The sequence below is a fragment of the Gallinula chloropus genome (genome assembly GCF_964237585.1).
Source record: "Gallinula chloropus genome assembly, chromosome: 1".
Lineage (NCBI taxonomy): Eukaryota > Metazoa > Chordata > Aves > Gruiformes > Rallidae > Gallinula > Gallinula chloropus.
In genome coordinates, this window is record NC_140085.1 from 86,079,430 (window position 1) to 86,099,893 (window position 20,464).

Here is a 20,464-nt window from a genome sequence, read left to right on the forward strand (position 1 = left end):
CGTGTTTCCAGCCCTGCGGGAGAGCTGCAGCTCCCAGAGCGCTGCCTCAGCCTCGGCACCCGGGGCAAAGCGCCGCTGACTGAGGGAAGGCAGAGAGTGGCTTTTCGGGGATTGTCTGCGGGGGCTGGCTTTGTAGAGCGGGACGAGCGAGCTATCTGGAGAGGCAGGTATTGTCAAGTAGGGGCCAGGCCGCGGATCTGCCGGTGGAAAAGCTGCCGCGGGCGCGGCGAGGAGCCCCGAGGAGAGCTGGGATCGGGCCCTCGGTGGTTACACGGGACGGGGGCGGGCGAAGGGAGGAGGCGCGCTACGCTTCTGAGAGAGGGCAGCTTCGAGCGCAACCCGCACTTCAGGCAGGGCCCGCGAGAACCCGAGAGGCGATGGGCCGGAGCCCTCATCGCGAGCAGGGCAGGGCAGGGCAGGGCGGGCAGGCCCGATACCGCAGCGGCGGGCGCGCAGCCTCGGGCTGCCACGTAACCGCCCCCCGCCCGGCGGCCGCGCCCTCGAGCTACCGCTCCGGGACTACGCGTGCGCATCCCGGACTGCGGGCGGGGGATCCCATTGCTGGGCGCATGCGCTGACCCTTCCGGTATTCTGCACTGGTTCCCTCCCCTCCCCCCACCCCTCGCCCCCTTTGCCATGGCGACACCGAGTGGCCTGATCCGGGCCCTGCACCGCGGGACACTCGGCCAGGTAACCGGCCTGGGACACCTTCCCCGCCCAGCATGGACGTGAGGCCTTTTCCCGCTCCCTCCGGCTTGGGCTGAGCCCCGCGCTCCAAACGAGGCCGCTCCAACCGTCAACCCGCCCCCGGTGCGGCGGCCCGGCTCCGCGCATGCGCGTGGGGCGGCCGGGGCGGTGCGGGGCGCGGGGTGGTGGTGGCGGTGTGGGACGGGAGGGGGCCGGGCGCCGGGGGCTGCCGCCGCCCTTCACGCCGCCGTTCTCTCGGCTCCCTCCTTCCCGCTTTCCAGCCGGGTTTCTCTGGCGCCTCTCAGCCGTAGGGCCGTACATTCCGCGGGACATGCGAGGCTTCGGGGCCCGGGAGAGAAGGAGGCCTGAGCCAGCGAGTGGGGGCGCAGCGGCTGCTCCCGCCGCGCCCGGTCAGTGTCCTGCCGGTGTCGTGCCGGTCGCTCCAGTGCTGCGGTGCCGCTGAGCCTTGCTCGGCGTTCCAGCGCTGCTCCTTTTTATTTTTTCCGTAGAGTATTATCTTCCGATTTCAGATGTACCCGCGGGCTCCAAACTCCTGTATTCTCTAACACGGGGAAAAAAAACCCACCCCAACCGTGTAGCTGTCTGACCGTCGCGGAATGTGTGTCAACCCTCCTCACAAGTCTGATGGGATGCAGTAGTGCTCAAACTTACTCTTGATGCATTTGGGATTTCCTTTCTCCTTTGTGGCCACAAACAGCAGGGAGTTGCTTGTGCTCCCCGGCCCTTTCTATGACTAAATTGAAATAAAGGAGCAAGTGATTGCATTGATAATTTGGGGGAGGATGCTCCAAGCAATCAGTCAGGTCAGGTGGGAGCACTCAGCGAGCATGTGTTTGCAGGTGATCTCCTTCATAAAAGTTTCCTGCTTGTAAATTATTTGCCTTACCAATCCAGATTTTTATGGAGGATGTAGTCTTGTTTTTACAATGACTTGAAATTTTCTAAACTGATCTGATGGCAGCAGTAGTCGTGCTGTGTCCTTTCAGTGAAGGTTTCCCTTATCTGGTCAATTGGCGTTTTCATGAAAAACATGCTTGTGTTTGTTTATCATTCAAAGCCTGAACGGTATGTCATGTTTCTACAGTGGAACACTATACCCAGCACGGGTGTCAAGGGTAGATGAGTTTCGTGCTGCTTGTGAGGAGAAATAAGTAGCAGATCAAGGATGGCTTTCAGTTTCTTGATGTTGTGTGTGCTGTCCATGACCTTGCAGCAACTGGACTCAGTCACCCTAAACCAGGGGTTTGTTATTCTGAGAATTTCAAGCTAAAATGCAAACTAATACACTAAGAGTCGGTGCCTATAGTGGTGAGTCTGGGTAAACTAGAAGTTGCAGGAATGTTTGAGTTATTTCAGAACTACTGTTTTTAAGGCTAAACTTAAGAAATTAAGGTGTATTTCACTTCCTTATAAAGACAACCAGTAGCATGCAAATGACCTTGATTCTGCCCTTTCTATTGAGAAGGGAGAGTGAGAAACTTTCATAGCTGCTATTACACTTAGTAACACAATGCTTCCTACTAGCTGTTACTATGAGGCAGAGGTAAGGCTTCTGCTTATATGTTTGTTTTAGAATTCGTTTGCATGTAAGACTACTTTAGATTTTAATCAGATAGAAGACCTAAGGAGTCTGAACATGGCATACTCAGTAAGCTTGTTGGGTTTCCATTCCTTGATTTTATTTCACTTACGTGTGTCTAAATCTTACTAGCTTAAAATTTGAACAGTTACACTGTCCCTGTGATATGTTTACCAAAGCAAGTAACATGCAGATCTTGCAAAGATGTCTGAAGCCACTGTTTCTTTTTAAAACAAGAATTGAAATGTTCCTTGAAAAATATTGGAGGGGTTTGTATATGCTTATCTTTCCAGCTACTCACAGTGGCCCTTTGGTATCGGTTCAGTATCCTAGTAGGTACCTTCCTCTGCCTTCATTCCTCTAGGATATGATTCTGGTTTATCCTGCATAATACAGAAACTTGTTACCAGAAGCCATGTCTGTTATATCTTAATATTTACTCTCACATGAACTTTGCCAGCTCTGAGTCACCCATCAGATCAAGATTGTCACCTGGTTAGTTGCCTGATGTCCTGCAGATGCAATAGGTCTCAGAATTAGCTTCCTATTACCTTTCAAATGTTTTAATTAAAAAAAGAAACACAACAAAACCCAAACATACAAGCCAGAAGCCTAATGTTAGTGGTGGCTGTTTCATAGTTAGTCTTAGTTATGTAGCTTCATACTGCCCACCCCCCAAATGACAGTAGTAATTTGCTTCTCTGATTTTAAATTTGCAAGTCCAATACACTGCAAGCTTTTGTTGCTTTCTTCTCTCTCATTATGTCTGTCTGAAAAGAATTGCACTGGAACTGAAGCGATACTTAAGTGCTTCTTCAAAAGAACTAAACGAACTGGGTTCCTAAATTATGCTGTTCCTGCTGCCAGGCTGAACTTCAGAGTAGTTCAACTATTAAGGCAGACAGCTTGGAACAGATCGCGTATTTGCTGTGTGCTAGTAAAAAATATTCATATTTCAAGCTGGAAAAGTGATTGTCTTCAAGCTTGAACAGTATATATCTTCTGTCACCCTTATAGTTTTGATGTTTAAGTGTTTGATAATGTAGTCACAGTTATGAGAAGATGTAACTTCTGTGATTTCAGCTTTCTTTCACTGTGGTGCACAGTTCATTGTTATGCTGGCTTTATCATCCTATGGAAAAGTTCCTCTATACTTTTTGTCATACATAGATATAGTAGACAACTAGAACATGTAGGAAAAATATATGTGGTTAAGCACAAAGTAACATTTTATTGGATAAATTAATTGTGTTCTGGAGTATCTTGACTTACAAGAGCTTATTTTCAGATTCCTTGATTTATTATTCTTCAGTGGTCTCTAAGCCAGGGTTATAGAAAGTAATTTAATCAAATCTTTGGTAACAGACACTCTTAAAAACAGCAACTAACAGGTACTCCAGGGAATTACTGATAAAGTTCTGAGAAATCCAACTACGGAATAACCTGTCAGTAGCAAAACTTAATTGGAGGTCAGTCAGCTGTTGGTGTCTGACCTGATAAAATATGAATTTGGTTTAGTCCTGTCAGCAGAACTGTAGAAGTTGTTGCTGTCAATGTAAGTGTTCGGTTTTATCTTAAATATTACTAAATCAGGCCTCACGTTGTGTCAAGTCAGTGGATTCATGTATCTTCAACTGATAATCCCAGTAGTCACACCGTTGCAAAGCCAAATTATTTAAGATCAGAAGTGGCCAGTGGTCAAATCCCAGCCTGTGTAGGCTTTTTTTCCTCCAACTCAGACATTCCTTCCTAACTGCAACAGCTGCTGATGAAAGAAATGTAATTAAGTGAATGAAGTAGAGACAGGGACTGCCAGTGCTTAGGTGATTAGGAAAAAAAATCTTACCTATCAGCAGTATTGCCGATGCCAGTGACTAACTTTGGACCATTTCTGTACTGGTGTGAACTCAAGGTCTTGGACAGGGTATCTCTCTTCCTCGTCTTCACCCCATAATGGTCTTCTGATTTGTTCAGGGAGAAGCCTAGTCAGCACTGCATGTACCCCCTTTAGACTCTCTGACCTACACAGCTCCTGCTACATGGCGTGTTTGAGACATACCAGAAGGTAGTTTGCTATCTTCACTGTTACCCCAGTGAAGCAGAAAAATGACAAGGTCTTGCTTCTGGTTACAGAGCCTCACGCATCACTAGATGGCTGTCCAACCTCCCAGCTGGGGGCCTACTTTTAGATATTCTCTGCCTTCATGAAGTCAGCAGTCTTTGGCTCCGTTTTTCTTTTCTTACAGCAAAGTAGTTATCACTATTACAGATATTGTAAGAATACTGTAATACCTGTATTGCTTTTCTTCATGAGAACATCTTTGAAAGAAAACAGTCTCATTTTGTTGCGTTCTCTCCTGTCCTGGTCTGCCCTCTTTGACAGACAAGCCTTCCCTGGCTGTCACACATGATGCTTTAGAGTGGCTGTATTTGCTACTAAGCTGTATATTTTGATGTCCTGCAGCTTTCGTTCTTGTTAACTTTCTCAGGACCCTGACACATCAGGAAGTGGCTTCTCTTTTAGCTTTATGCAGAACTGTATCTTCTAGTCACATGGGTTGGTATGGTATTTTTTTTAACACAAAATACTTTCTTTTCCTCTTTGGTGCCAGAATTTGGCGATTTTGGGGGGAGGGTGTCTCAGAGTTGGATTTGCTGTAAAGACACTCAGGACAGTGGCTCTAGCAGGCACTGTTTGGGTTATACAAAGAGATTGGTGTGAGTTCCACAGTCCCAAACAAGCTGCTTCTACCTCTCAGTGCTGCACAGAAAACATCTCTGGTGAATGTTTAATCAGGACCATTGGACCTGACTAAGGTCTCTCATACTAAGCTGTGAGACCTTCAAATACAAAGAACCTTAGCCAACATATCGGTAATCTTAGCAGCTCATTTAGGAATGTTCCTCTTTCTTTACCCGAGTTAATATCGGGGAGGGGAGCTAGGGGTTGAGGGTGGGAGGAACAAAAAGTAAGCCTCAGGATAGATCCCTGTAGGTAGTTTCTTTAGCTTGCTTTACACTTAGTCACCAAAGATGGTGCTGAAATCTAAACATGTAATCTGCATCTTCCTCTACGGTGACAAACTAATAGGTCTCAAGGCCAAATTTAGACTAATCTGGCATGCTGTGCTCTTGACATATCCATGTTTTACTGTTGTTTTCTTCTAGTTATCTTCTAGAGAATTGCAAAAGATAGGTTTTTGTTCACAGAGAATTGATGCTAAGCAGACTACTTCCCAGGCTGCTCTTCTTTTCCTGTATTTTTGGAGACAGGAATGAATGACATTTGTCCTTTTTTGGTCCTCTGACACTTTGCTAGGCCTCTGTGAACCTCAGTTATTCCAGCCAGTGTTCTTTATATTTTAAGAAGAGATCTTCTGATTGGTTGGCTCTGATGAAGTTTGACTCATTTTTTATGAAGTATTGTTCAGTTTGTATTGAGACCACCTGATCACTCCATTGTTAGTGTGCTAGTCATGTTAATGACTGGTCAAGTTTCATATTTTTAAATGAAGATACCTGCAAAAAAGGCAGATAAATATTGAAGTATTGTTTTGGAGGAGACCATTAAAATACTTTTTTCCAGATTGCAGATTTAATCTTGAGAATTTTTAGCTGTAGTTACCATATGGGTTCCAGATAAAGGGAGCAACTGAAATTACTAGGCCCAAACACTTAGGGATTTCAAAGATTGAGCTGTCTCTCCCTTCCTAGTTTTAACTATATTTTTTGGTATTATTCAGATGTGTTATAAATAAAATGCAAAAAATGTAAAAACATCCATGTTCCCATCTTGAATTTGTTGTTGTCCCATAAGTCACTTTGTTACCCATTAATGACACAAGTTCTGGGATGAAATTTGTATTGAATTGGTATTAATTTTTTTTATTTATTATTTTCCTATTTTCCTGAATTGTGACTTTTTTTTTGTTTTTGTTTTTTTTTGTTTACACAATTGTTAGGCACAGATACTCTAACTTACTTAGTTACCCAACTCCTCCTGAAATCAGCTGGATTTATCAATATGTTCCAGCCTGGAATGTAAAGTCTTTCCTAAGCAGTTATTTGTTTTTATTTTCATCACTTAATAACTGATGGTTAATTCTCCAGGGAAACTGGCTTATCATTCAGGTAAAGCACTGGAAGCATTCTCTATGCCAGATAAAAAAACGTTGGTATAATTTTCAGAACCAAAGTTAGCATGCAGTGAGAATGTACATTTCGTGGATTTTCACTGGGTTTGAGAGAACTCAGATTTCCACACAGATTTATTAGACCTTCCAGTTGTAGAGAGACTTCTCTTAATCCGCCTTGCTAAATGCTTTGTCTGTGGTGGATTTTGACTGCTGTTTTAAACTGCACAGGAGAGACACCCCCCCCCCACCCTCCCTGCCATGGAAGACAGAAATGAAGGATCTTTGAGGCGTGAATGGTCCTATTCATTTCCATAATGGAGTTCTAACAATAAAGTCTGGGCAACGTAGATTGTTCTAGCAGGAAACAGCCCTTTATTCTGGCAGTCTTGGCAGGCCTTGGGTAGAGTCCCACCATTCTTTCCCCCTCTGGCCCTTGATTTCAGTCTCTTGGCTGAGCCTGTTTTTTCTCGAGAGACTTCTGGTTTTATTAACTTGTTTTTGTACAGTGATTGTAATGAAAGATGCTACTCTGGCAGTCCTGGATGTTGAAGTTGTTTGTAGATTTTTCATGTGTATATGTTGGACAAACATACTGTAAATTCTGTAGCCTGTAGCAGATCACCTCTGTCTCTAGACTGCAGACTGGGGGTCTTATTTTAATGCTGTTTTATTGGCAGATAGAATTTCCATTTACTAATACAGCAAGTGCTATTCTAGACATTCAACAATTACTTTTTCCATGACACAAGTTGTGGTTTATGCTGGGACTCTAGGGTTAGATGAACAAACATTTTGGGAGTTGACTCAAATTACAGCGGGATCAGAAGTTGAAGAAAACCCCTAAATATTAAGTCAGTTAAGTCACCTTAGATCATATATTTTTTGAGCTCTGCTGAGTTTGTAAGTAGAGAATTTAAATTGTTTTCCTTTAGGTTATTTGAGCTCTTGGCTGTAACAATACCATTCTTGGCGTCCCCAACTTGGACAAATCACATAGCAGATTTTATAATTTTATGTTATATCAGGCAAATCAACATATCCACTGGTCAGGATGAAATAAATTTTTGACCCCAGAGATGTCTGCCTTCAAAAAGCACTGAAGGCCTCACTGCAAGGGAAAGGAAATGGCTATATATTTGTATATACGTATACACACACCAACAAATAGACAGTGAAGTATATATGCTTAATTTTTCTTTTTCCTCATTCCTGTGCTGAAATGTGGTGATTGCTACCAGAAATGAAATGCCTGCTTTTACTTTTAACTTAGAGTTCTTTGAATTATGTGAGGGCCTGCCTCTACTTCTTAGAGCTGACAGAAGTCATGGGAAGGTGAAGTTCACCCAGTTGCTTTGGTGATGTCTGCACAGTATCTGAATTAGTGTTGTGAGGAGAGAGCACCAGTAGGGGTTTCCTCAGTTTTCATGGTGCTGCATCTAAGTCATGCTATGAGCTACTACCAGTATGTTGATGTTATCTTCATCACCAGGCACATAAAACCCTGCTATGCCTCATTTGTATTTAGATGTTGTAAGTGTACAGACTAGGATGTTTTTTGGTTTAGTTTTCCTTGTTTATAGATAAGGGTTCTGGAGCCTTACTGTACACATCAGAGGATGAATTAAGCACTTCTTGAGGATATTTCAAGGTGGGATTGAATCCCATCAATGTCATTTCTGATCACATACTCAATGACAATCAGATATAATACCTTGGTCTTCATAGTGCTATGCCCACCTCACAATTTGGATGCTGAACTATTAATCTTATTTGGAAGGTTGTTGGCCAGCATTCAAAAAAAAGAAAAGAAAAAAAAAAAAAGGAATTGCTAGCATCTTCACAACTTCCTAGGCTCACCATCATCTTTTTTCCTTTTGCCAGGTGCATAGCTCTGACTTTGGAATCTGCCAGTTAGCTGTGCCTTGGAAAAGATAGAGCAACGTTCCATGTTAATAAAGGACTTCAGGCTTCCTGATGATCTCACCTAAGATTCACATAGCAATTGTTTCTGTCATTTGCTCTTGTACTTGCAGATATTCTAATATCCCCGTCCTTTGGCAGCGAGTTTGCTCAATGGCCTGTTTTGAGCTTATCCAACAGCAGGAACAGATCTTTTCAGTGATTCTGCTTTAGTCCTAGGTCTCATGGGCATTCACTTTTCTGCTTACCAGCATTATTTTTTACATTAACAACAGCAAAGAACTATGGGGAGATACAAACTTTTGATGACAGAACCATGTTAATCTATCCTTCCTAAATACAATCTTTTTATAGTCACATCAAAATTTCTTTCAAAGGTGGTCTTTGACTTCTTCTTGAATTGGGTTATCCATTTGCAAATATTTTTCTTGAAATCACATACTTGCCAAGATGAGTAAAGACATTACTTAATAGGCATCCATAGGGTGCTTTCCATTTGTATGGAAGAACAAAACAGTTTGGAACATGTCAAAGCTTCTTTGTTGCTTATGTAAAGGGAGTGAGGGGTCCAGCCCTATGAATTACTGACCAAATCTCATTTTGCATCTCTGCTGGCAACACATCAACCCATGTAACTGCTGCCACCAAAACTGAGTACACGTTGCTCTTCATAGACTTCCCCCGGGGTCTTTTTTGGATTTTTTTCTGGAAGATCCATATTTGAAATGTTTGCAGAGTTAAGGCAGTGTCAGCACTTTGCACATTCATCAAGCATTATGCCAGGTCAGAATAGCCAAAGCTGCTGTCACTCCCTCTAGAGGGACATTTTTACTGTTGGTCACACAATACTGCTAGTAGGTTTCTAGTAGAGTACTTGTCAGTACTCAAAGGAAAATTGTGTGTCACACACCTCTGGGTTACCTGCAGTACAAACAGTTGGCTTCTTTTACACTCATTCAACTCCAAAGGGTGCATCCGAATTGAGAGCTGGTAATTTGCCTGGTTTCCTGTGGGCCAGTTTGAATAATACAGGTAAGATGGCAAGAGAGCTCATCTTCAAAACGAAGCAGTAAGTGTCAAGCATGAACTAAGAAACATTTCAGTTGATGTTTCTGGGCTCAAGGTGTGTAATAAGTGGATCTATGACTACAGTTTGGTGTGACTTGGGTGGCACATTCTTTGGCCATTCTTAGACTCACAGGTAATGTTCTCTAAACTTCTACATGCTTTAGGTCTCAAGCATGATAACACTTAATTGTACTGCTACAAATCCTTATCTGTATTGCTTTTGATTTTATGTGCCTTAGGCGTTAGTGACCAAGGGGAAAACAATTTTGAGCAGCTTTTTATTGTGCTAGTGACTGAAGATATTAGTGCATATTAGATACCAATCCTATAATATTTTCCTTTTGTGCAGGCAAAGAATTTGCTCTGTATGCAGAAAATTCAGTCTGCTTGTTCAGTGGAAATACAGACACTCACTTATCCTATCTTCAACTCAACCTTGGATTAAATTCCTTAGGAAGAGAACGTAGCTTTTGTTCACCATTTACTTTTTGGGGTCAGTGCTTGTATCTGAACTATGCAAATGAGCTTCTGTGCTCCTGAACACAGGAACAGACAGGCCTTGGCTACATCCACTTGGAAGGCAAGACCTGAGCACAAATGAACCTCTCTGTCCCCCTCGTCCATCATTTGTCCTTTCTGTGGAAACAGACGAGTCTAGGATCAAGCTGCACTGGTAAAAACAGTTGAGATGTAGTCTAATGAATATCATCTGTCTTCTGGAAGATCTTTTAAATTTGTAGAAATCCCTGATACAAGTATGATACTTATGTGCAAAACACTTAAATTGATAGAATTATCTCTTCAACATAGAGGACCAGCTGTAGCATTTTCTTTGTGTATGTGTGCACCATTAGGGAATTTACTGAGACTTCCAAGTCCCAAGGCCTCTCAACAGCCATCAGGTGGTTTTAAAACTTTCCTTTTCACCTGAAATGAGTTTCAGGCAGTGACCACAAGGTGAAAGTTTTTGAACAGCTGTGTTAATTTTGGCCCCATGTGAAATGAAGCTAACTTTTCCTTGCTGCAGGAAATTGCCAAATAAAATAATGGAGAGGAAATGAACTACTCTTTGAGTTTCTAGGACAATATTGTGAGGAAACGTAGTAACTCCAAACAAAAAATATTTTTACAAAAGCATCCCTCAACATGTAAGCCAATACTCTTTGTTTATATCCCATAGGGCAGTCTTGGTAGCAAGCAGACTCTTCAATTGAATAAAATATATAAAAATATAATAAACTTTCTTTTAGCTAGAGGTCAGAGAAGAAGCAAGAGTGATCAGATGTTTTTAGGAGACTTGGATACTACTGTGATCAAACCCAAAATTCTTTCATTTCTCTGGGAGGGAAGTATTTAGTTATGCCGACATTCTTTAGCTTTTTGTTTTGCTTTAAGATTGTAATGTTTTTGGTACTTAAAATATTTTCTAGTATTAACTTAAAAGGAGGTCAACATTTCATATATCGAATAACCTATATTTATAACTTAGAAATATGATATACTTTTCTTTACATTTCAACAGTAATGTTTGTATCAAATAGTAAAATGAGTGGTAACTCTTCACTTGCTGCTATCAGTTTTATTCTGTGGAAGCAGCGTACAGTTCTGAATGTAGGTATGTACCAGTTTAGAAGTATTTCTAATTTCTGTGTTTCACATTTCTTGACAGCATAGAACGGTTTTTCAAAGCATGTCAGTTGCTAGCTGTGAAAAAGCCTCAATTCTTAAATTTTGTTAAATGCAGGTACAAAGACTTGCATCTTGCAATACCACAAGAACTAGCCTATCTAAATAGAACTGGAATTTTTGTTCATCTTTGTTCAGCACACTTCAGCCTTAATCATACCTATAAGATCATAGGCTCACAGGATCAGAAGCAACCCAACGAGAGGTGATCTGGTGCTCCCCCAGGCCCAAAATTAAAATTAGCTGCCTCTACATTATCATCAACTCATCTCTCATATATATATATATATGTGTGTGTGTGTATATATATATATATATATACACACTTTTGTTAATAAAGAACCTCTCTAAGCACTATTGTAAAATGTTTTCTTTTCCTTACTATTGGAAAGTTTTCTTTACATCTGGTCTGAATCTTCCTTACTGCAACTTAAGATCATTGTTTTTCACTCTATTAACCATGTTCCCGAAAGTCATATATATAATAGTGTATATTTAAGACATATTTAAGACCTTGTCCTTCCACAGTCTTCCTACCACAGGACTAAACCTTAATTCTTTCAGGCTTTCCTCTGTAGTCCTATTTCTGAGGTCTGTCATTGGACTTAACTGTACTCCTATAGCCCCTTCATACCACTGTTTGGAAACACAGGAATAGGTCCCAGTGGTCCAGACTGAGTCTATCCCCATCCTTAGTATCATAAGTGAATTATTTTATGTCTTCTGGATTTTAACACTATTGATATATTCCTGTGCAACTTTTGCTCTATTTTTTAGAACTGATGGTTTTGCAGCAGCATGGTATTGATTCATACTTTCTAAAGTGTTACAAACCCCAGAACCTGTTGTGCAGTTGTTGCCTGGACAGCTGTTCTCATCCTGTGTTTGTGTAGTTGAGTAGTCCTTTCTTTATAGGTCCATGTACTTTTGCTGGGTAACTTGCATGTTTTTAATCAGACCATTTCTTGACTTTGTTGATATCATTTAACATCTTTGTTGGCAACATGGACAGTGGGTTCTGTGCACCCTCAGCAAGTTTGCTGGCAACACCAAGGTGTGTGGTGCAGTCAACACAATGGAGGGAAGGGATGCCATCTAGAGGGACCGTGACAGGCTTGAGGGGTGGGCCCATGCAAACCTCATGAGGTTCAAGGCCAAGTGCAGGGTCCTGCACATGGGTCAGCACATTCCCAAACACAACAACAGGCTGGGCAGAGAATGGAATGAAAGCAGCCCTGAGAAGAAGGACCTGGGGGTGTTGACGGATGAAAAGTTCAACACGAGCCAGCAATGTGCACCTGCAGCTCAGAAAGCCAACTGTATCCTCTGCAGCAGCAAAAGAAGCATGACCATAAGGTTGAGGGAGGTGATTCTGCCCCTCTGCTCTGGTGAGACCCCACCTGGAGTACTGCATCCAGCTCTGAGGTTCCCAGTACAGGAAAGACATGATACTACTATAGTGAGCCCAAAGGAGGCCACAAAGATGGTTAGAGTGCTGCAGCAGCTCTCCTGTAAAGACAGGCCGAGAGAGGAGACAAGAAGGCTCTGGGGAGACCTTATAGCACCCTTCCAGTACCTTGAAGGGGGCCTGTTACCAGGGAGTTTATCACTACAGAGTTTATCAGTGTGTAGTGATAGGACAAGGGGCAGTGGGTTTAAACTAGAAGAGGGTAGATTTAAATTTGACATTAGGCAAATATTCTTTATGGTGAGGTTGGTGAGGCACTGGCACAGGTTGCCCAGAGAAGTTGTGGATGCCCCATCCTTGGAAGAGTTCAGGGCCAGGTTGGATGGTGCTTTGGGCACCCTGCTCTAGCAGATGGTTCCCCTGCCCATGGCAGGGGTGTGAAACTAGATGATCTTTAAGGTCTTTTCCAACCCAAACCATTCCATGATTCTATCAAATAACCTTTCATTCTAATGTGTCTTGCGCTATATATCAAGTGACATTGCTAGTTCTTGAGAAATACTGCTGTTTATAGCTGTAATTTCTTCTAAATTCTTTATTACTTCCTGGATTTTTCGAGAAATAAAATTAGGCTAACTGATTCATAGTAACTCCGCTTAGGTGAGGTCCTGTGGTAGTGCATGAGGTTCTTTGCTCAATCTCTGGCCCACTACTGCTGTGCCAGTTTGGGTCTGGAGAAAGGCAGACCTGATGGGTGCTTCAGAGAAACATTTTGAGAAAGCATCTGTGCCCTCAAATTTTGTTTGTTTGGTTGCTGCTGGCTCAGCCGCATTGTTCAGTGAAGAGTAAACTACTTTTCCTATGGATTTGTCTTTACATTTATTCTCCACGGTGTAATAAGCCTGTGCTTCTGCTCCCTCTCCTTTTCCCTTGTGCCACCTTTTCCAGGCAATGCTTACAGTGCTGCAACTATCAAATTTTCGGCTCTGAGCATTGTGTGTGTCATCCAGTGGATTTGGAAGCAGCGTGTACTGAACTGGCCTGACCTTCATGCCTTGCCTGGCTGGCTGGAGTGTTCCTGCTGGTGGTTCAGCACGCTTAGCTCCCGCTGCAGCCGCCTGTCAGTGAGCCTGTCAGTGAGGCAGTAATTTGTTTTATCTCTTGGCACCTTACTTGTGTGGTAGTTGTAAGAACATAGTGTCATTAGGTCCTTTACCCTTTTGCTGAGTCTGCATGAAATGAGCTGACAAGGCCTGCAGTTAATGTTGGGGGTTAAGTAGTTTGATTGATGAAGCTTTATGCCTTATCTTTAAAAAAGGGACATGTACAGTTTGAGAATGGTTAATGCAGGGTTAAGGCTGATAGGCTGCTGCTGCCTCTTGTACCATTTGAAACTTTTAATTGCAGTTCTGTGTATGTCTTAGAAATCCAGGAGGTGCAGAAGTAGCGCATGTGTCAGCATGCGTTGGGACTTGCTGTGTAACTGCATCTCTTTAGGATATGTCTCAGCTTTGGACAGATGTCACGGCATGCTGTCCATGCACTTGATGTGGAAAACTAGGGAGCATGGCACAAAGCAAAAAAAAAAAAGCTAAGAGGCTGTGTCCTTGCTAAGTAAGACATCATCATTTAGAGTAAGATTGGTGACTGCCGTTGGCTGCATGCAGACCCAGTGCTTGGCTCCTTCGCTGGCTGTGCACAAACCCTTCCAACTCTGTCAAAGGTTATCAACGCTTCTTGTCCTAGGACCTCTGGAGAGTACTCGAGCCAGCTCTTCTGTTTTGTAGACTGCTGGGTCCTTAAAAGTCCCCTAGCCAGAATTTATAAACCCTGTTTTTCTGGGTGTGGGAGGGATGGGTTCACGGCTGCCTCGGGTCCAGAGATACTGTCTGTTGCGTGTTGGTGTGAACTGCAGCCGTGCAATGTAGATCGTCCTTGCATCTGTCAGTACAGCTGTCACTACTGCACTGAGCGGCACCTGGGGCTCATAAAGCCAAGTGGGAGAATACATTTGCTGGACACAGCATATAATGTTAAAGGTTCCGTTTGCTTAGTCATCTTCAACAAGGCAGCATGAGAGGGCAGCCTAACCCAAATGCAGTTACACTCCATTCTTTTGCTAGCCCTAGAGGGTGGGGTTAGTGCGCGCTGTGTTCCTCCTTTAAATGTGTTTCTCATTTTAAATATAAATATTAAAATCTTACTTAAGTTTAAATATAAATGCACTTGACATTCAAGAAAGGAGTACCAGGCAGTGCTATTTAGGTCTTAATTTAATTCCGTTTCTGAGCAACAAGTTAATCCTTTCTCAGAAGCTATTTATCTGAAAACTTGCTCTGGTCTAAATAGGTTTCTTTCTAATTCAATGTTAGCTCTGTAATCACTAATTTTAAGAATTAAGCATGATAGAATATCATTTGTACCAGATGAATTTGATGTATCAAATTACCAGATCAAGATAAACACCTTTTAATGGTTTCTACAGCAAATTTGTGGAGAAGTAATTGCTTAAAAAACAATAAAGGAATAAAGTCTGCAGTAAGTAGACTGCTTCTAAGTTTCCTTTTTCCTTCATTTTTTCTATCTCTAATAACATTAACACTTAAATTGTCCCAATTAGGCTTTAAAATTTATGCTTTAGCTAGTAAAAACTGACCCGTCTGGCTTCCCTTCATTTTGCTGCTTAATAGCTGTCTGAAGACAGGTTTTGCTAAGCCAAGATTAACAGACAAACATACCATTTTAGCAATGAGAGCTTTGAAGTTGCAGAGTATTAATGAGATAAATAAAAAAATCATAGATGCAAAAGATGCAGTATTTGGGCATTTTTGTCAGCCAAATAATTTCTTTTGTCTTTGAGGTTGAGGCAAATTCTTGGCTTTTGAAGGGGGATTTCCTTCTCTTTTTGATCCCTGTTGGGAGGATCCTCATGTTTGAAATTTAAAATTTTCCAATTTGTGTGTTTTACTCGTGCCTGTGTTTGCTTAATGTTGCTCTTTCTTCCCTGTGACTTCCACATTTTCTTTTCCTTTGGCAAATATGACCTTGCTTAAGTTTGGGACAGATAGGGCCAGACGAATCGCCACGGATAAAATTGTAACGAGAAGAGTAAAGTCTGTGCATGATCCTTTGCCGTTTCCTGAGTCGTTCCAGTCCCATTAATCAGGGCTGGTGCTGTGTGGTGTGTTATGTCGCCAGCACAGCAGCTTCTCCGTCCCTTTCCCCACCCCCTGCATGCCTACACAGTGGGGAAAACTAGAGAGGGAAGCCATCAATCTTCCCTGTCTTAGATGTCAGCAGCGATTCTCCTGTCGGCTTCCTGCTCTCTCCGCCGTGCCCACCACCTGTGTTTGGAATTAGCTCTGATGCTGCAGATCTCACTCAGCTCTTCACCTGTTCTGCCCTGACAAAATAGCTGTTAAAGTAAAGCAGAGCAGCTACGCGCTAGAAAACAGTAAACTCTGCTGTGGGTTGTGAGGTTTTCTGTTGTAGCTGCTACTGCAATACTGGCCTGTCCTGTCATCATTTTCTGTAACAATGGAGTTTTTTTTAGGTTTCAGGTCTCTTGCTTGTGTTGCAGCCCAAAGGTGAGCTTGGGAGCAGGTTACATTTATTTAATGTAAAGATTAAAATATTTTTTTAGTTACATTATAGGGCCATAAGCCTGTCTTCCATCAATTAGCTTGCTTGCGCAACTTTATGAACCAAGTCTAAATAAATTAATTACTCTGAAGCCTCGCCCTTACCTCAAAGATTCCAATTAGCAGAAGATTCTTTGGGAGTTGATTTTTATACCTCAATATCTGGCTAGCAAGGATTTTGAAAATTTAGCATCTGTCTCGCCCTTTACTCGGTAGATTGACAAGCTGGTATCTACTGGGGATGTACTGCCTTGTATGTCTAGAACACGTTTAATATAATTTGTGGCCTCTTTTCTTGAACAATAGGTCTAAAGCAGACTAACCAGCCCAGCTTTTATGGATCCTTTTATATAGTCGTATAAATGTGGGGTTTTTTATAGTCCTGAGAACTATCTGTGTATTGGCAGCTCTCTCCTACCTCCTTGACTGGTACTAACTTTTTTAAAGAGATGAAGGTGTTTATAAGGAATAAGGTTTCCTTTTCGTTGTAGCTTGTCTGCTGTCATTTCAAGGGTATGATGGCAATATTTATGTGAAGTTGCAAAGAAGAGAGGTTATGAAAACTGAAGTCCTGTGAATGCTATCACTGGATTTTATTTGTGGAACTCCTTTGTGAAGTGGAGGAACTGTATCGTGACTGATTTTACTACATATTTGAGAAGCAGTTTTCTCTTGACTGTGCCAGTAAATACATAATATTAAATGGGTAAATACTTGTATTCGACCCTCACAATTCATAAAGCTAAACTTGAAAGGTATATTCAGGATACTAAGAACTGGGTAGTGACATGGGATGTTTTGATCTGCATGGATCTTTTCAGTGTGGATTCTCATCACTTTCAGAGACTTTAATTCCTCATTCAGAGGAAGAAACCAATCTGAGGCTTCAAAATAATTAGTTACCCCTCCAAATAGCTGTGTTTTGTATCCGTAGTTTGTGTATCACTGTGATGAGAGTTCCATGTTTGCCTGACACTTATCCTGATCAATTTAAAAGCAAGAACAACAAATCTTCCTGGTGGAATCTTTTTTAAAAATCAAATTAAAAAGGATAACTTCCTATAATTTTTAAGGAGGCAGAGGTGGCTTGTTATACCAATAAACAAAAGGAGACTTAGTATTTAAACATTGTGAATGTGGTGCCGAGCTCATGGAAGGAGTCCTGTGACTGTGGTCAGTGATACAATGAAATGCTTTCAGTAATGGGATTGTCTTTTATTTTCCACTTGATTTTTAGTTTGGAAAACAATTCTAGATTATGGTTAGCTGTACATCTCCATGCTTGTTTCTAAAGGAATCTTGAACTCTTGCTTTCTAGACTCTCTAAAGTTTCATTTTTAAGAAAGACATGCTTTCACAGATTTGTCTGAATTAACTATGAATATTTTAATTTCCATTTTTAACCTTGTAGTTGTTTTGTCTGGGTAGGCCCTTAGCTTTTCTAAAGATGTCTTGTCGCTGTTGTGTGTTCATATATCAATTATATATATATCAGAGTAATATGAACTCAAATTGTACAGATGTCTAAATTAGAGGGTATTAACAAAGTAAATTTGAGTCAGCTGAAAGTAATGGAATGAAATAGAAAAACTTTATTGTGAAACTTTTTCTACAGCTGCAGATGTTTAAGGAGCATATGGCATCATGCTCTGGAGGTTGCAAAAAGGTTCTAAACACAATTGGAAATGCAATGTGTACAGCTACCAGCATCCGAAGAACTGCACTGCTGCTTTTAGGGTTTAGTGCTGCTGGGCGGCCGAAGAGCTTGGAAGCTCCTCTCTGTGCTCTTTAAAAAGCAAGAGTGCCCTGTGTCTGCTGTCTGAGGTCCAAATTTAACCCCTAAAATAGATTGTCCTCATTCTCCAGGTTTCTTATAAATAGTGAAATGTGTTTTCTGATGCAGAATGGTTGACCTTGCTGAGTATATGAAAATAGTTTGGCCCACCAAGGGCAAAAACCAAACTGAAAGTGAGTCCTCCCTTCTTTGAAAAGTTTTTGCTTTGGTAGCGTGTTGTGAGTATAAATTTTAGGCAGTTTGTATGGGTTTTTTAAGACTTGGTGGCCTTCAAAGATCTAAGTTTTAGTGGTCTGCAAGTCAGTCTGCCCCGTGTCATTAATAACATGAGAAATTGTGTATTATACATACATTTCCCTATATAACTGAACAGTATTAACTTGACTTTACTAATGTTTATTCATAAAATTATTTTGACTAGCCAAGCATGCTGTTAACACCTGCTTTCCTTTAAAGCTCTTTGTGATGGTCTTTAGGAGACGTGCAGATAGGATTTCCATAGCTCTAGCAACTTTGGTGCGTTCTCCAGTTCTGATATATTTGTCTCATGAGCAGGGAATGAGTGTGAGTTTGACTGCTGAATCGAGGCCTTGACAAACTGTAGTTCTTATTACAGGTGTGGTGTATGAGAGAAAGTCTACTTGGGTCCAAGAGAGCAGGATTGGATTTTTGGAATTCGCATCTTTTCCAGTCTACTACTTTTTTGCATTGAAAATGCACATGGCCATCCTGCAAGGTGTCAGGGACAGACTTTAGCCTTACTGCTCTGGAACAAGAGTGTAATGCCTATCCCTGATTATTTTAAACTATTTGGATGTTGACAGTTTTCCATTATGAGGAGCAGCATTTACCTTCATGAAAAAGCAGTTAGGTAGGAGAACACCTGAATCTTAATGGGGTTTGGGCCAAGCTTCACTTAGAAATGCTCCTTAAAAATGCACTGTGGTGTTTGGAATTGCGGTGCAAAAGTCTTAATTAGAGAAAAAAAAAAGCCCCGAACCAACCTTAAAACATCTGTTTTAACAGATAACAGTGCAGATACTTCACTCTTTCACAGGAGTGAAGATTAACATGCAGCACTACTGGTGTAGGTGCACACACCACACAGAGTTAAACATACGAACAGCAGGCTCACACTGTGCTTACTACAGATGTCTGAATGAGTGAGTGCCTGTGGGCTGGAGCTGCATGTCTTGTGGCTTTCACTCTGCTCCACTGGGAAGTCTTCACTCCTTTTGTTTTTATCCTTTTCCAACTCGAGTACTTTTGAGCACACAGCTCCCATCCCCTGACCTAACAGCCCCATTGAAGTGCATTCCAGCCCCATGATTTCATGGTACCAGGCAGAACTCCCCTGCCATGCTGCTATGCTGCCCGCTGTTTCTCACGGAGTGAACAAACAGGGAACATAAACTCTCTCCAAATGAGCAATGTTCTCTGTGTATTTTTAGTGCTATAAATCCAAGACTTATTTAAGGATGTTTTGTGGGGGCTTTTTTTTTAATACAGACTTCTGCTAACACAATGGAATATTTCATACCACCCTATTTGCTGTGACATCTTGTGCTTTATGTTGTTAAATGTAATCAAAGGAGTTAAAGATGAAAGACTACTCAACTGGTCCCTCAGCTGGGAGCCAGTGTGGGTTTGTTCTTTGTAACATATTGGCTAGTGCTTTACCCAGGTCCAGCCTAGCTCAGTTTTCATTATTGGATTTACTTGTTTCTGCAAATTCCAGGCTTGGGTTAAGTAATTGCTGATCTTAGACTCGATATAATGCTACTACTGTTTGTTTCTGATGTTTAACTTGATATTGATTGCCCATATACCATTTGAACATACAAGCACCATTAAAAATGCCCTGCTTGCTTTCACAGGTATATTATTTGCTGGGTAGATAGAACTTTGTTTTCTCTTTATATGAAACTGTGTCCATTTTACATCGTACTTGGGAATTTTCTTTCCAACTCGTAGTGTGTGACCAGATGCAAACTTGTGTAGTATTACAATAAACCTGTCTTTAATTAGCTCATTGTTAACCTGCAATTATTTGGAATTAGTACAGCATTTGAAGGTACAGTTTATCTTGAGACACTGATGTCTTGCATTTTCTTGATGAAAAATGTTCTCAAACTGCCTATTTAAATGTCACTATTGCATTTCAGTATATTATACTCGAATTAGGGGACTTAATTTTGCCAGTACATCCAATATGTTCATACTGACATAATCTACACGCTGGACAGTGATCTGGGAAGGGAAGAAGGCAGATAATGAACATGTTATGGAAAGCATATGAAGCAGGGACTGTAGCTGCAGGGGAATGGAGACTCTGGAACTTGGGGACTGATAGGGTTTGTAGACAGAACTGTTCTACTCAGGCGCAGGGTGCCAGCTCTTTTTGGATCAAGGTATTGGCATGTGAGCTTATCTGTGCTGAGTGCTCAGAGATTCCCACTTTCTGATATAGTAGACAAGAGGTCTATCAGGGAGTAGAACTGGTTTTGTCCAGAAGTATCACTC

The 20,464-nt window shown here is 41.7% G+C and overlaps 1 protein-coding gene across 1 annotated transcript in view; it reads left to right on the forward strand.

Annotated features, from left to right (window-relative positions):
• Nucleotides 1-636: 636 nt before the first annotated feature.
• Nucleotides 637-20,464, forward strand: part of WARS2 (tryptophanyl tRNA synthetase 2, mitochondrial) — a gene marked incomplete at its 5' end in the record, with an annotated part of 43,960 nt that continues 24,132 nt past the window's right edge. The window contains one exon of the mRNA XM_084279879.1: nucleotides 637-690. Coding sequence (XP_084136005.1) covers nucleotides 637-690 — 54 coding nt within the window. The remainder of the gene's footprint in view (nucleotides 691-20,464) is intronic.